Source organism: Acipenser ruthenus, chromosome 28 (assembly GCF_902713425.1).
Source record: "Acipenser ruthenus chromosome 28, fAciRut3.2 maternal haplotype, whole genome shotgun sequence".
Classification (NCBI taxonomy): Eukaryota; Metazoa; Chordata; class Actinopteri; order Acipenseriformes; family Acipenseridae; genus Acipenser; species Acipenser ruthenus.
In genome coordinates this window covers 16,622,453-16,638,680 of record NC_081216.1, presented here as the reverse complement: position 1 = coordinate 16,638,680, position 16,228 = coordinate 16,622,453, and the positions used below count along the sequence as shown (strand labels likewise).

The window sequence follows — 16,228 nt, the reverse complement described above, 5'->3', positions numbered from 1 at the left end:
AAAAAAAATTATCCAAGCAGCCACCTAAAAAAGTACAATACAATTTGAATGAGCACCAAAGACTACAGTTGTGTAAGAGCACACCATAGAATACAATATGTGTAAATAACTCCTGTGGAAAGTACTGAACAGCTTTTGTCAAACTTAAATGTCTTTAATGTCTGCAGAGCTGACAAAATAATTCCAGTTAATCTTAGCTATTGTCACCACTACGTAGGTCTTCCTGTATTAAAAGACAAGCACATTATGGTAAATGTCTTTGTTTTTTTCATGGTATTTTTTTCAGAGCTACTACTGAACTAAACAGATCAAATTTTCTGAGATTTCAAGACTGACACAGATTGAGAATTCGTAATTCAACCAAGCTTCTTTTTTTTTTTTTTTACGGAATGGATTTTTGTACAGGTTTTATGGGGGGGGTCATTTTGTAGCATTTTCCAAATAAGAAATAAATAAATAAAATTAATAAATAAATAAATAGATAAATAAATAAATAAAACGGTGCATGCAAGTTCATGTGTCTCTTTTAAATTGATATTTCATTTTTTAAAAACTTACAACACCATTATCAGAAAAAGTTTCACAGTTTACAATCCAGTCTGTTCCTGAAGCACAATATGCTCAATTCTTTAGGTCGTTTCTTACAGCAAATCCGTGTATCATGGAATAACATGGGTGCCTGGCTAATTGGAGCATCTATATCACAGAATGAGAAATCAAGGATCACTGTGTCCCAGAAAACCACTAGAGATATGGGTAGCTGATGGCTGCAGAGGACAATCAGTTTTTTATGATCCTTCACATCATCTACTTTTGCCTAATATTTAATTTCATACCTCTTTTAATATCTTATTATGTGTGTCCTGTATGATTCTCTGGGTTGTTTTCTGCTTAGATCTTTATTCCCAATGCTAACTAATTATTCCAGCAAGAAATACTGTGAGGAAGTGTGATGGGGAAGCATATCAGTGATGCACAATGATGTTCTATGGGCTTCGAAGCACAATGCAACATTAATATGCTTCCCCGCCTCACCCACAATAAGCCTTGAAGGGTCTTTCCAGAAGCTATTGTTGCTGGAGCAGTTTACAAGCATGACAGATATATGATATGCAATTGTTTCATACAGCCTGCTTTACATGAACAAATTCATTTAGGGGTTCTCACGGCTTTAAATTTCATTAAATTGTGAAACACAAGTATTGAAAGACACTAAAGGGAGAGAAGGGGCTACAGGGAGACAATTAGTTCCACCTAACCCACATGCTAAGGATCTGTTGCTTTGTGTGTCTCAGTAATACAGTACAGTTTTCTCATGGACTCAAGTTTCAATTACTAGTGCTTCTGATTTATGTATTTTTTTTGTTATTTGATTAATGTTTTCTGATTAATCTGGCTGCATTGCCGCACGTACACATATCTGGCATTGGGAACTTTACATTTTAAGGCTCTTCAATCAACACACTTATTAAAAAAATCTTTACTATCCTTGATTCATAACTACTGTCTTCTGCAGAAATTATGCGACTAAACAAAAGGCAGCAATAAAAAATACAGTACTTCTAGTAACTCCTACTTTACTAACAGGTCCAAACAATATAGCCGAATAGCAGTATATATATATATATATATATATATATAATATATATATATAATATATATATATATATATATATATATATATATATATATATATATATATATATATATATATATATATAGGCGAAATATTGACTATGCTTGACACTAATGAGCACAGTGTCACTACAAGGTTAAATCTCTCACTGTCTAAAACAACAGGCCATACCTTGGAATTCTACAAATAATTTTACTGTAAGCTTATTTTTTTATTCTCAGAATGTATGCTAACCTCCTATGTTTGTTTTTGACTTGAAGTTCCTCAGCTGTGCCTCTTGAACAAGAGGTGTTTGAAGTGACGCACCCTTCTCTCAGCCAGATTCTACTTATTTATTTCCAGTGCTATAAACCAAACACAACTACGCACAATTTAAACCAATGGCATCCTCACACTCGCACAGAGACGCCATAGTTGCTCATCTTCAATTGATTGGTTTACATCGGGTTTTATTATAGATTACAATTTGGTTGAGACCTTAAACCTTTTGTAACAGAAGGGAAATATTTTGTATTTATGGGTTGTATAGAAGATTTACTACTGCCAAAAACCTCACCTAGTTTTTTTGGGCTGTTTTGGGGGAACACTTTGTTACTATATTCTGTAACTGTGCCCAGTTTGTTCCCTCACTATTATGGTCCAGTATACAACATTTTTGATCAAACAAGGCTTTCAGAAGTTATGAGACACAAGCTTTCATACAAATAAATACACAAGACAACATCTGCAAACCACTATTTGCACTGCAGGATACGCATTACAAACTATCTTTTTTTTTTTTTTTTTTTTTTAAATATAAATTTAGTGTGTTCAATTATAATTTCCCCCCCCCCCCCCGATTTTCTCCCAATTTGGAATGCCCAGTCGCTTTTCCCCTTGCCCGTTGCAATTCCCCACGTGGCGCAGGAGACCTGAAGGTTCAGTGGGCGTCCTCTGATCCCATGACCAAGCCAGTTTCCTTTTTCACCCAGGAACTCGAGAGCGGATGTCAGCAAGCTACCGACCTCTGGAGGATAAAAGCCAGCCCTGCAGGTGTCTGCTCTGAGCTCACTGGGTGCCTGGCCAGCAAGGTTCGCTGTAGAGCAATGAGGAGAAACAGTCCCTGTCGGTTTTACCTCCCTAACCCACAGGAACGCCAGAGCCAATACAATGCTTCCCTCGGAGTCCCCAACAAAGACCGGCCTACTTCGCACAGCCAGGACGCGAACCTGCGCTGTGTGACTCGGCCTGCGCTTCTACCAGGTGAGCCACTCGAGGACCCCTATTACAAACAACACTTACTGGAAGATATTACATTGTCACTGTGGTTTAGATGAGATCTTTGAGGGCGGGTGAGTGTCAGAGCACCTCTTGTGAAAGGGGAGACAGTTCTATGACGTTCACTGACTCACACCATTGTTGAGTAAACTGCCTGAGTCTGAGAAGAGTGATTCAAGTATTCACAGAGCTGTGTGTTAAATGCAGTGTGTGTGTGTATATAAGGGCAGCTGGCTCTTTGAGCTAATTATATATATATATATATATATATATATATATATATATATATATATATATATATACAGTACTGTGCAAAAGTTTTAGGCAGGTGTGAAAAAATGCTGTAAAGTAAGAATGCTTTCAAAAATAGACATGTTGTATCTAGAACACCTGTTAATCTTGACTAATTAAGCCAATAATTGGTTCAATTAAGTAACTGAGAGATTGGTTGAAATGACAACCAGCAGCCACAGTAGCTCTCCAGGACCGGGGTTGGAGACCCCTGATTTACAGTATTGAGTGAACTGCAGGCTGTCTGGTGTTCTCATACTTGGGTCCCTCTGACTGCTGGTCTAACATCAGTAATCAGAACTTAAAGTCTGTATGAGTATGAAGCATCAATTATCGTAACTAATGTATTCTTCTTGTTTAAATCCACTTGGTAACACTTTCAGTTTCTGTCATCTCATCCTGGGGACTCAGAGAGAAGACATGCCTGAGAGCAAAGTCTGACTTGGGTAACCAATGGGACTTGCTGTACTTTTTTCCACTGGTTCAGAGTGCAGGCTGTTACATAAACTTGTACAAATGTGCCCCTGCAAAGAAGGCAGTATGAGGTAGTAATCCTCAGCTGTGGATTAAGAAATACAAAGCTTGGCAAATTTACCGGCGACAAATGAGATTACAATTGTGTTGAAAGCCTTAGAGCACTTAATACCTGATAAGAAGGGGTTTACAGTTTATGCTTGCCATTTCTTATCACAAGTTACTATATTCCAGGAAAACATTTAGATTAGTTTAATATTAGAGTTTAGCTTTTTTTTTAAAAAGTACATAAGAACATAAGGAACATTTACAAATAAGTTCTTTATGAGATTGTAAGTGACTCTGCAGCTGATGCATAGTTCACACACCCTAGTCTCTGTAAGTCACCTTGGTTAAAGGCGTCTGCTAAATAAATAAATAATAATAATAATAATGCAGAGGTGAAACAACCTAGGAAGTGAAACAATAACGGACTCTAGAGAGGAAGGCAATGAAGATATTTACTTTGTTTAACTTACTGTAGTACCAAATATCCTGTTTTAAAATTAAATAAAAAAAAGGTTTGCTGTAACATGTGTTTCTTTTACAACTGCACATCTGAGGCTGAATGGAAACAAGAGACAGGGAAGATTTAAGAAGATAAAAAAGTTAATAGATTAGGAAAGAGGTATTCATGCCAAACTCTGATATTTAGATTCCTCACCACTAGTGTTTTTGTATTGCTCTCTTGAGTAGGCCCAAAACCTAACTTTGAAATTTGATACAGGCCGTCATTAACCCTTTAACCCTGAAGCGGGAGCTGCTTTTGATGTCACCAGGTGACAACCATTATATTTGACAGACCTGTATTCATCACTGACATGCAAAGAACCCAGAATGAAATGCTTCTGAAGGCTTTTTTTAGCCTCAACACAAACTAATCAATTTATTTTTTTGTTGTTGTTGCAGCAATTTCAAAGGGGAGCTTGTGGGGAGAAAGAATCACCGCAATTCTTCTCTTATTTCAGATCAATGTAGAGTAGAAATTGAGGTCAGGTCAGGACTGTGTTTGGCTGAGTATATCACTGCCTTTCATCGTTCCGAGTCTGGGAGAAGCATTAAATGGAACCGGCAAGGCCACACAGAGATATTTCATGTCCTTTCTTTTTCTTAGGTTATCCAAGGTGGTCTGATTGGAAGGTTGACGGGTAAATATTCTGAAAGAACTCTGCTCCTGCTGTCAATCGGCACTGCTAGCATTGTGGGTTTGGCACAGGTAAGCTTTAGGTCTTCATTAAAACATTACAGAATGTCAGTGTGTTCTGAATTCTCAGTCCATTATCATCAGACCTTCCTACCTAGACTTGGTACAGGTATGGAATGGCAGAATGATCTTAACCTATGTATTTTTCTTCTGGTTAAAAATTTGCTTTGTGTTATTTTCTGTTTTAGTAATCTCATGCTGGTGACTTTTTAAAACAAGTTTAAAAAAGAGCTATCAGAATCATGTCTGACCTCCAAGTACATCTGGTGTCCCCTCCGCAACACTCTGCCTGAAGTAGATGTAAGATATATATCAGTAAGAAGTACTACATAGAACAGAGTGTTGCAGGTGGGGACATTTTAATGGTTACACTCTGGTGTACCAGATGTAGAGCGGGGGATGTATGATTCTGAGAGCTCTGTTGAGGTCACAGGGCGCTTTAAACATCTGAGTTTTAAAAAGTCACCAAGATGTGGTGACTGAAAATAAGACAAAGAATTTAAACAAGAACAAGAATACATTAGTTAGAATACCGAGTGTCACTTTCAAGCATTCTCCACAAGGTCAGGATCCCCACAGTGAAGAATTAATGAGTTTACTCTGACAGTAACTCCAGCTCAGCGAAGAACTACAGTACTTCAAATGCAAAACCAGATGGTTCACATTATGTGTTATTCCAGTTACGGTAAAGGATGCTGGCCTGTGCCAAGAGGAGCTCTCTGAAAGGGCCTCACTGTACTGTAAGGCAGTTAAAGCTTTAACTATGAACACTGAGGGACCTGTTATAAAGCCAGTGCCTAAACAAAGGAAGACTGTCCAAGAGGAACCAGCGTAATGCTATAAACACAGCAAGAAGAAACTTCACAGCGTTACATTTATTGTTACCAGGAAACTCTTGCTAGGTGTAGGTGTGAAAAAGGGTCTTTAAAATGGGAATTTTGTCTACAAGTCACAGCCAAAACGTACATGTTTACTATGGAAGAATTTTCACCTTTAATGGAACTACCAAAGGGTATAGCTGTAGAAATGAAATGGTCTACTGCCAAATTCTCTTATTTTTTCACCTATATCAAATCCGAGGTAGGCCCCCTTCTTCAGTTTTGCTCATTTTAAGGTTATTTTTCCTGCTTTGATTTCATCTTCATATATGAGTTCCGTCTTTAAACAATATCACCTTTTAAATAGAGTTTCATCATTTTAAAAATATATTTAAGAAATTGTGACCATAGGGAATATTGTGGAGAGTTACAGCATTGGTCAGATAAAGTGTCATTAAACTCATGCTGACCTACAGCAACATGTTGATGAGCGCATGACCGTAAAACATTTAACCTTTGATCCTTTTGTACAATTTACAACCAGACGCAACAAAACATCAAACCCCTTTCAAAAGGCACACTCTAATAAACCCGGAAAAGAAAATGAACGTTTACCCACCTAGCACTCTTACAAGAAGACTCTAGAACTTTACCAGCCGCATATTTCGCATTCCTGCACTGCTGTGCTAATCTGTTGCTATAGGAATCAACATCACAAATGTGTCCTCTAGCCTCCCCCCCACACTCTTCTCGTCTACTGCTTGCAGGATGTCATGTATCCTCAGGGTGTAATTATCAGCTTTGTGAAACAAGTGTCCGGCGTTCCCTATTCAGAAGGGTCTTTATTAAAAGCATTCTGTCATGAGCTGACAATCTCCCCCAGAAACAGGAAGCATGCAGTTTAATAACTGATATTTACTGCAAAACTGCATGGTGTAATCTCAGTGTCCAATAGGGTTAGAACAATAATCTGCTGTCATAATATTATCAATAATTTGTCTTGATTATTTATTGTACTGAAATATTTGTATCGATATACATATTGCAGACAGTCATCTATAGCTATAAAGGGTCAGTGCCACTGCTATCGAGGTGTTTTTTTGTTCTTCAACTGATTTGTCCATAAAGAGATACTCTAGGGGTCTTAAGTGCAATGCAATTAAACTGGGCATCAGGAAATGCCTTGAAATCAGTCCCTCCACTGCTATGGAAGAGAGAAGTGGTATTTTAAAAAGGGTAACAAGTAAAAAGCAGACAGAAAATAATTGAGAGACAGAAAGAACTACAAACCAGAAAGAAGTTGCAATTAATAAGAATCTTAACATGATTGACGATAATTACATTTTTGATTACGGTCTAAAATTTTTACAACAATAGTTTACAAGCTACTTTGTGGAAATGGTAGTGTGCATTTTTTAAATTTAATTCTTCATCAGTTTTCCCCGTTCCACCCAATTTAAAAACCACTTCACTGCTGCAACCCACTTACTGATCAGAGGGACAGAGAATATCAATGGGCAGCCTCAGATTACACTGCTGAATCCCGAACCCAAGAACCAAATCTTACTGAACCCCTGAGGCAAGGTCCCAGCCGCTCTTCTCTGCATGGCCTTGTCGGGCTACTTCAATCCTGCCCAGTGAAACTGGATATCATTACAAGTGGTTTGCTTGGCCAAACTGCCTCTTCTCATTCCCAGCATTGCTTCAACTCTGATATTGTATTCTGCTTATATTGCAGGCACTGATGACAAATGTACAAGAGTTCTGTGTAGTTGTCATACCAATGATGTTTTCTCTGTGTATGTTCAACGTCATCACAGACACCATCTTAACCAAGAGTGTTCCCTCTTCTGACACTGGTGAGTTTTCAGAACTTAAAAACACAAAGTAAAACGCAATGAACTTCTCAACCTCGTAGACAAAGAAAAAGCGACTGATTTGTTAAAGGATCATGCCCACAAACGTGTGCTACATATGACATTAACAGACGTGATACAGTGGCCCAAATCACAGAAAACCTTCAACACAGGGCAGGAAGCACTTGCCAAATGAGCATTTAGGTCATGTTATTTTAAGGCCCTATTACTGAAACTTGAACTTTATTACCAAGTCAGCCGGATATTGTGCTTGTACTACGCATGTTCACTTCTTAAATGTCTTGAAAGTGTTATCATAAGAAATACATTTTTTTAAATTTCAAAACCGGTTACCAGCAGTAAACATACAGCACCTGTGTTTATGGTAGGGGGAAAAAAATATTTAAACTGGAATTATAATAAAAACATGTTTTGCTCCTTACAAACCCGCTGAATTCCTCTTTCTTACTGAAGAAGGAATGACTTACTTTTTTTTGGACATTATCCCAGATGGTAAATGACTAGACATATATAAACCATGTTGGAGGTTAGACGTAATTCCGAGAACTCTATTGACACCACTGTTTGTGATGTCAGAAACAGAAAATGATACAAACAAGAATACATTAGTTTAGGTACTTGATGTTGCACAACTATACATTATATATATATATATATGTTTTAATTTAAAAGTCTTAGTTACAGACTAAACTGTTACAGAATACACTTAGAAAGCTCCTATAAGGTTTATTTTATTAACCCATTTGAACATCTCCTATTTCTGTACAGTAGCGTGACTCTTAATGAATGTGGTCTTGTTTTCCAGGTACAATGCTGGGGCTGTGCTCCTCAGTCCAGGCACTGCTCCGGACTGTCGGTCCAACCATAGGAGGATTTCTATACCAGAATTACGGCGTCTTGTCATTTGGTTACATACAGTGTGCAGTCAATCTGCTGCTCTTTCTCTACCTCTTGAAAAGCAACTTCAGAAAAACTGAAGGGCATCAAAGTTGAAAGTTGAACCGTATAACTGAAACAAAAATCCAGGTTTTGTTTATGTGTATAATGTACATTAGCTCAAAAATAATTTTGTATGATTTAAGTACATTGTATTAGTCTGGAGTACTGGAACCTCAAAACAAGCTTACCACAATGCTTTGTTCTCCCCAGATGGTTTACCATAATAGTGACTGTAATATTTTAGGATTTACCTAAATTTTATATTATTTTTCTATTATTTAATTTCATGAATTTATATTCTATATATATTTGCCATGCTTACTAACTATTTGTACAGTGTAATGCCAAAATTCTTCCCCACCTCACTTCCCCACAAACAGCTTTCCGGAGTATTTTTGTTGGAATAGTTTGCAAGCATGGCAGATCCAGGATATTAAACAATAATTAAATATTGTAGCTGAGCCCTTTAACTTGAGTTACCAGACTCCTATTAGCTTTTTAAAGTAGTATTTGAAATAATAAGCAGTTTGGTTTTAGACCCAATTTGAATTTACTGGCATATTTCCAGACTTTCCAGATTTAAAATACATTTGTTTGGCTGTCACTGCTCTTTTTAAAAGCCACCATTGAAACTATTACCTGCAATTTCATTTCTGTATCTGTATCTATGATTCTATTATTCTGCTACATTCCTGGAAATGTGACTAGGCGTGGGAGTAATTATCATTTGAACACATAAATAAGCACATCACATGTTGTTTTTATAAAAACAAGCAGTTTCCATATGCTGCGAAATCTAGTTCACAACAACAGGAAATCAAACTGCTGTGATTCGCAACTTCTAATAATGTACAGATCCATCTCCATTGTTCAGGAGTGCCGTTCACAGACAGGAACGACGTCTAGTGAAACAGACCTCTAACTGTTCAAAGTGACTGAGCCTGGGGATTCCGATAATGAAATTATTGATTAGGGGCTTTAACTTTGATTGCAACATTCTCTCTCACACGCTCTTTCTCCTCGGTCTGCTTTTTACTTGTTGGCTTTTTAAAATGAAGCCATACAGCTGTTTTCTCCCATAACAGAGTGGAAATAAGTTATTTCCCAAAGACCCATTTAATTATGTGGCACACACACACACACACACACACACACACACACATCCCCCCGGGCATCTCTTTATGGATAAATTGGTTGTCTACAGGAAGAGAGATGAACAAAACAACTCTGCAGCAGAATTGCTGATCCTATTGGTGACTGTCAGAAACATGATTATCGCTAATAATTTCTCAGTGATTAAATAATGTAATTGTATGTAAATATAATGTGATATCTTGTAACAATTGTAAGTCACCCTGGATAAGGGCGTCTGCTAAGAAATAAATAATAAATAAATATTGAAGACTTAACAAATTATCAGTATTATCACACTAAATAAAATATTGTTCCTACCCTACCTGAGCTAATGACAAAGTCCGATTGACCCATCAATGATTGTTAAGAGGTCTTTTTAACCCTTTGACTGCCACGCAAATAGAATGTTTGTGTTCCTGCTTTGCTGTGGTAAAAATGGCTCTTCTACATCGTTCTGCTGAAAACATTCAGAGAGATGCTGAAATGACCAAAGGCACTGAAAATGTTAAACAAACCTGTCTCTATACAAAGGTCCCAAGCCAATGAGGTAACCAATCAGTGCAAGGAGGCTTTTAACACCAGTTTTCACTTCTTAAACACACCACACAAACACAAATTTCAACAGGAAGCAGTGATATTAAAAACTGAGCAGAAAACTCCCCTATATCTGTTTTCTTTATGCCCGTCTGGGTCAGAAAAAAAGACAATGTAAGAATGCAAAAATAAGGCCTCTGAAACAGCATACATACATTTTAGTCAGTGATATCATTGAGGCATTTCATCTATCTAGTTCCCAGAACTTGGTCAAAACAACAGCAGTGTTCCCACAATGGTGTAGATTGCGTTTTTGCTACTGCTACTAATCTTTATGCAGTACTACTTAAAAATATTTCAGATAGGGGGCCTCCCGAGTGGCACATCCAGCAAAGGCGCTCCGCATGGAGTGCAGGATGCGCCCTACAGCCTGGAAATCGCAGGTTCGAATCCAGGCTATTCCATTGCCGACTGTGGACGGGAGCTCCCAGGGTTGGTGCACAATTGGCTGTGTAGATTCACCCCTTTCGGTCCTATACAACTCAACATATTTCTGTACAGGTCTCCAGAAACCTTTGAAAGCATTTTTAGATAGAAAACCAAATACCAACAACTTTTATGTTGTATAAATGTAAAATAGTGACCTTAACCAAGACGCATTGAATTGTATGAGGAGATTCTTTCAAGTGGATGAAAATACTTTAGTGCCCTCCATGTTTGATTTGTAGCTCATCAACACAGTCACGCTCATGTTTGAAGATATTAAGACTGTGGTTAATTAAACTTACAGTAACAGTCCAAGTCGTTTTTAGTGCAACTTTATACTGGCCATCTATTTTTTTAATAGATGGTGGTTAATAGCTGCAGTGCTTCATGTTTATTTCAATTCTTCACTGATTCTTACACTGCTTTAATCTGCTTTCTTTTGATCAGCTGGCGGTCAGGTATTTACTCAAAGTTTGCCCATCAGTCAAAGAAAATAATGTTAGTTTAATGTATTCCTCCGGGGCATTTTTGATTGGTGGGGGATATCACTAAAGGGCTTCTCCTACTGTACACACACTACATAAGTAATGTAGACCCCCCTCCACTGCATAGCCCCATCAATTACAATTTTAAAAAGTCTAAATTTTGCCATATATTTTAAAATGTATAATAATCATACAATTGGGGACCATTGTCATACTTTGCAGACTTCCTCATTTTCCCTACAGAGTATGAATAAGATGACAATAATTAGTAGCTTCATGATGACTGTTACCGGCATAAGAAATATGTGTATGCATGACCACTTAAGCGATATATTTATAAATGAGGGGTAGGGAAACTGAGTGAGCAGACTATGTGTTACATTAAGAGTAAGGAATGCTGGCATTGGCCGGTCTGCAGTACAGTTTAATCTCATCATCCACCTACTGCCCATTAGACTCTTGAAAGCCTTGTAAACTTCTGTTCACATTTTCTCAGCTGGTCTGGTTTGCTATCTGCTACTGGTTGTGGGCAAGCAGGTTTGGAAGAATGGACGCCACCTTGTACTGTAAGAACATGAATCTTGTGCAAGAGTGAACTATAGCCACTGTTTAAATTGTGTGTTTTGACCCTGCTTGGAGTGCATCTGGTGTGTGACTGCATAACAAATCCTACATGCAATTGGTTTAAATGCACAAGGCTCAAAGGTTAATAATCCTTAAGTGTATTTCCGATAAATTGATAAAGTAAAGCGACTGACTCATGTAGACCTGGCGGTTTACAGCCTTAGACTCCCACTTTAATTACTTCCACATTCTCTACTAAAACACTGGAGGCATGGCAACAATCGGACAGGAATGTGTCACAGCTGTAACACTACCCACCTACAGAACTGGCTTCAAAAGCCTCACCGACACAAATAAAAGTCTTATCAAACTAGGTATCACAGGAAGCATGAGTCACTTAACAATGGGCAAGGTCAGAACTCTGATAAGACCTGTAAAAGTGCAACTCATTGTGCTGCTACTGACTCAATGGCGTTGGTACTCTGGTTTTACATTCTGTAACGAGCGCACCTCAATACTGACCTGAACACCCTCTGCCCTTTAGTTCAGCTTCTCAAGCATGGCATGGTTATTTTGTGATGTGGAATAAACTGTCTAAAGCAAACCATCACTTTCAATGGTGCACACCAATATTTTATGTCTACATTTGAGACACCATTTTCCACACATTTATAAATAATACAAATGAACCTCAAATTAAAATAACTAACATAGTAGTGTACATAATATAGGGAGCTGTTTCTCAGTTTTCTAGCAGGTAGAGGTATGGCTTAGTCAGACTGTTGTAGGTGTAAAACATGAGACCGATTGAATACGTTTTTTCTTCAGTGCAAAGTAAAATTAAATAAAAACGTAGGTGTGTGTCAGAGTCACTGAACGAATATCTAGAGTGTAGTCATGTTGAATTCCAACAAATTAAAAGCATTTCACTTTGAAAAGAGAGAAAAAAAGAGCTTAGCAAATCTGGGGTGGTCTACAGTATTCATAATTATATATATATATATATATATATATATATATATATATATATATATATATATATATATATAATACTCTATTGGGCACAACTGTATATGATACCATTGGATACCCATCCAATGAATGGTTAGAGCATTTGAATGGGGTGAAATCTTAAAGCGTGTATATTAAAGCTACTTCTTTTTTTTATAGCTAATAACACACCTCAATCTCCATCCGATTGAAAGTATCTGATACAAGTCGCCTGATGCAAACTGTATAATACAAAGACATTTCAGATGGCTTTATGTTATCAATATCTGGATCTACCTCATAGAACATATTACTCTTTGTTGTGTAATACATGGCTGTTGGTTACAGTGAATGATCCCGAATCAAACTAAGCTGTTAAAGCTAAACATGGAAATATGATACAGGTACTGGATATGAATGAATCAAGTCTTCCTGTTAGATTGGCTTAGTGCAAACCAGTGTTTAAAGTTAGACCTACTAGGGCCACTTTATCAGAGATCAATTGCTTTTTCAATGTAAGTCTTCCATTCACAAAATGTAGCTAGTTCAAATAATACATTCTAAAACACTGAATAGAATTTGAATGCTAATTAGTTTGCCAGGCAAGTATTAAGATACCTGCTCCAATCTGTTTATTTGACCCAAATATTTGACATCCATCACAGGTAACACAGAACACTTTAAAAAATATATATTAAAAACAGATCAGATGTACTTTTTTTTTCCAAAAACATTTTATTAAAATAAATACATGTTACCATATGAATAATTTAAATCAAACAAGACCTGCAGATACACAAAAGAGACAGTTTCTTGCAAACAAATAAATAAATACACGTTATATTATATATTGCAGGGTCGCGAAGCGTTTCCACCACAGTACAGTACTATGGTAGCTTTGTGAGTCTAGGATTCAGTCTTTGGCTTAATTTAAAGCAACTTGTTTGGGTGCCATGCATTCTTCAGCTCCTGGTTGGGCTCTAGGAAGTCCACAAGGACGGGTTCCATCCTTTTCAATCCTTCATCCTCAGACCTTTGACATCTTCTTCGTTTGGTCCAAGTATTCTTCATGGTCCTTTTTTTTCAATTCTGTAACCAATAATAAAATATATTGTAAATGAATGTTTAACAAAAATGATATTACACAAGTGTGGTTTTCTTTTGCACATTGGAAGCGAAGTATTCCATAGGGCTCTCAGAGATTTTCCCAAGGATTGTACAGCTCATTGTTAAAGATTTTCTTTTGTCTAGAAAATATTGCACTTGTTTGCTGTTGTTTCACATTCAAGAACGGTACAAAATATCTTGTGAAAAGGTTTCTATAATAATTTATCGGACACGTTGAAATACAGCTTACTTCAAAATGTAATTTTGTGAAGGCTGTAACCCTCTCCCAAAAGTACTTTCTAAGGGCTATTTAATTCAAATAAATATAAATAACACAACTTACCAGTTGACTGTATCTGGTCACTTGCGGGGAAGGGATTTACAGAGACTTTACCAGGTGTCTTTCCTGGTGTCCGGGTGACGTCGTCTCCTGTAGCGATTTAAAGTCCTGGATTGCCTTTCTGTTCTGAAAGTCTATTAAAGCCATGGTAATGACGGCATTCCAGCAGGTGTCCTCATCAAAGCACCGGAAATCGATCTCCTTGTTGTCCGTTGTCACAATGGTGAAATAGACGAATCTGCCGGTCCGCTCCACACAGTCCACTTTCTTGATGGACTGAAGCTTCAGCTCCTTGGCTTTTGATCTCTTCTGGCCGTCAGCATATATGTTCAGGCTGTCTGAAGTCAAGACGCACGTTTTCTTTCTCCAAAACTGAAGCAAGTTGTCGCTCCTTTTCTCCAGTTCTCCTTCTTTGAGGACTTCGGACAGTTCAAGCGATGACATTTTCATGTTTTACCTATTTACTTTTGATAACTGTTCGCTGTTTAGGATGAAAAATAAAGCCCACAAGTGTGTTTGTAGATCCCGAGTTCTTTTGTTGAAACGTTCAGTTTAGTTTCCTCAGGATTTCCACCAGCTCGCACCTCAGTATCCTAAGTGAATGAAGTTTCCCTTCTAAGGAATGGACTACACGCTCCTGCAATCTGATGTGAGAGCCAGTCAGAGACAATGGATTTTATAAGATCTAACCACAAGTTTCCTGCCCTTCCCCTCGACGTCACTGAATGGAATGCAGAGAGAAACAGAGAAGTCCAAATTCTGTGGGTGGAGAGATTAGGGTTGAGGGTGGATCGTGACGAGAATGATCGGTTCCCATAAAAAAAAAAAAAAAAATCTGGCATGTGTAGGTTCTCATGTGTAAAAAAAAATGTGATAAAAATAAAATACTAAAGCTGCACAAAACATTATAATAATTATAATTTAAATTATAATTTACCCATTTTACTTTCTCCCAAGACAAATACCATATACATATGTCTCTTTATTTGTCCCTGATTCACTCCCGACAGCTTTCTTACCGGCAATTTTTTTCTGTGTTGGCACTGTAACACACCTCTAAGCTGCGGACAATAGGTTTACAGTATACTGGTTCTAGAATCTAGTCACGTTAAAAACTAGGAAAATATATTTAACCAGTTCCTGCGCTTCAATGAGTAGTTTGAACATTCCCTTAAACTCCTACTTTCTGAAAGGAGAAAAATCAACCTTTTCCATTTGCACTGCAATATTTAACTTACATTGCACCACATAATATATTGAAAAATACTAAAATTATAATGGAGGAGTTAAACACTAATAATAATACTAATACTTTCTATTTAAGCCACTCACATGCACGACTCAATATTCAATTCAAACCTTTATTTAACCAGGTAAAGACATTGAGAAAAAGTTCTCATTTAAAATGCCGACCTGGCCAAGAGGCAACATAAATACAACAGACAACAATACATAGACAGTTAGAAACATTACAGCAATACAAAATCAAATAAATAAATAAATAAATAAATAAATAAATAAAATGTCTGCTCTGACAAGCACATGGAACAGGGAAAAGAGCTTCAAGTCTAGAAAAGAAAGCACCCTCTGAGATAAAACCAGGGAGTTTAAGCCTTGATTGTAACTCATTCCAATCATGAGCAGCTGCATATTGGAATGAGTTATGCCCAACAGCAGTAAAAACACAAGGGACAATTAAACTAATCAAATTGCTGAATCGAAGGTTGTAAAAGGAGACTGATATAGTCAACAATTCGCTTAAATAGAGGGGTGATTTCCCGATTAGAGTTTTATAAATGAGTCTGTACCAATGACATAGCCGACGTGTTTGAAGTGAGGGCCAGCCAACGAAAGTGTAGAGATCACAGTGATGAGAGCGGTAGGGAGCACCAGTGACAAATCTTATTGCAGAGTGATATAAAGCATCAAGCTTCCTAAGGGCAACATTAGAAGCAGCTTTATAAATGACATCTCCATAATCTAAAATGGGTAGTACAGACATCTGTACCAATAAGTACTTAGCTGGCCGTGTGAAGCATGATTTATTTCGGTA

At 37.3% G+C, this 16,228-nt stretch overlaps 2 protein-coding genes across 4 annotated transcripts in view; one reads left to right on the top strand and one right to left on the bottom strand.

The window, feature by feature from the left end:
* Positions 1-9,948, top strand: part of LOC117434658 (solute carrier family 22 member 18-like) — a 50,301-nt gene extending 40,353 nt beyond the window's left edge. For 2 of the 3 annotated variants that reach the window (XM_034906754.2, XM_059003368.1), the window contains 3 exons: positions 4,812-4,913; positions 7,458-7,578; positions 8,402-9,948. In XM_034906754.2, the coding sequence (XP_034762645.2) occupies positions 4,812-4,913; positions 7,458-7,578; positions 8,402-8,589 (411 nt within the window). In that variant the 3' untranslated portion in view covers positions 8,590-9,948. Of the gene's footprint in view, positions 1-2,607; positions 2,879-4,811; positions 4,914-7,457; positions 7,579-8,401 lie in introns of those variants that run through there. The other variant, XR_009309244.1, reaches the window with a different exon arrangement.
* A 4,230-nt stretch (positions 9,949-14,178) lies between these two features.
* LOC117435167 (pleckstrin homology-like domain family A member 2) lies at positions 14,179-14,884 on the bottom strand. Its single transcript, XM_034058180.3, has one exon. The coding sequence runs from the start codon at positions 14,623-14,625 to the stop codon at positions 14,215-14,217; it is 411 nt and encodes a 136-aa protein (XP_033914071.1). The 5' UTR covers positions 14,626-14,884; the 3' UTR covers positions 14,179-14,214.
* Positions 14,885-16,228: the final 1,344 nt, after the last annotated feature.

What these genes read in the sequence shown, in the direction of transcription:
- LOC117435167 (XM_034058180.3), bottom strand. Translation starts at nt 14,625, where the DNA reads ATGAAAATGTCATCGCTTGAACTGTCCGAAGTCCTCAAAGAAGGAGAA.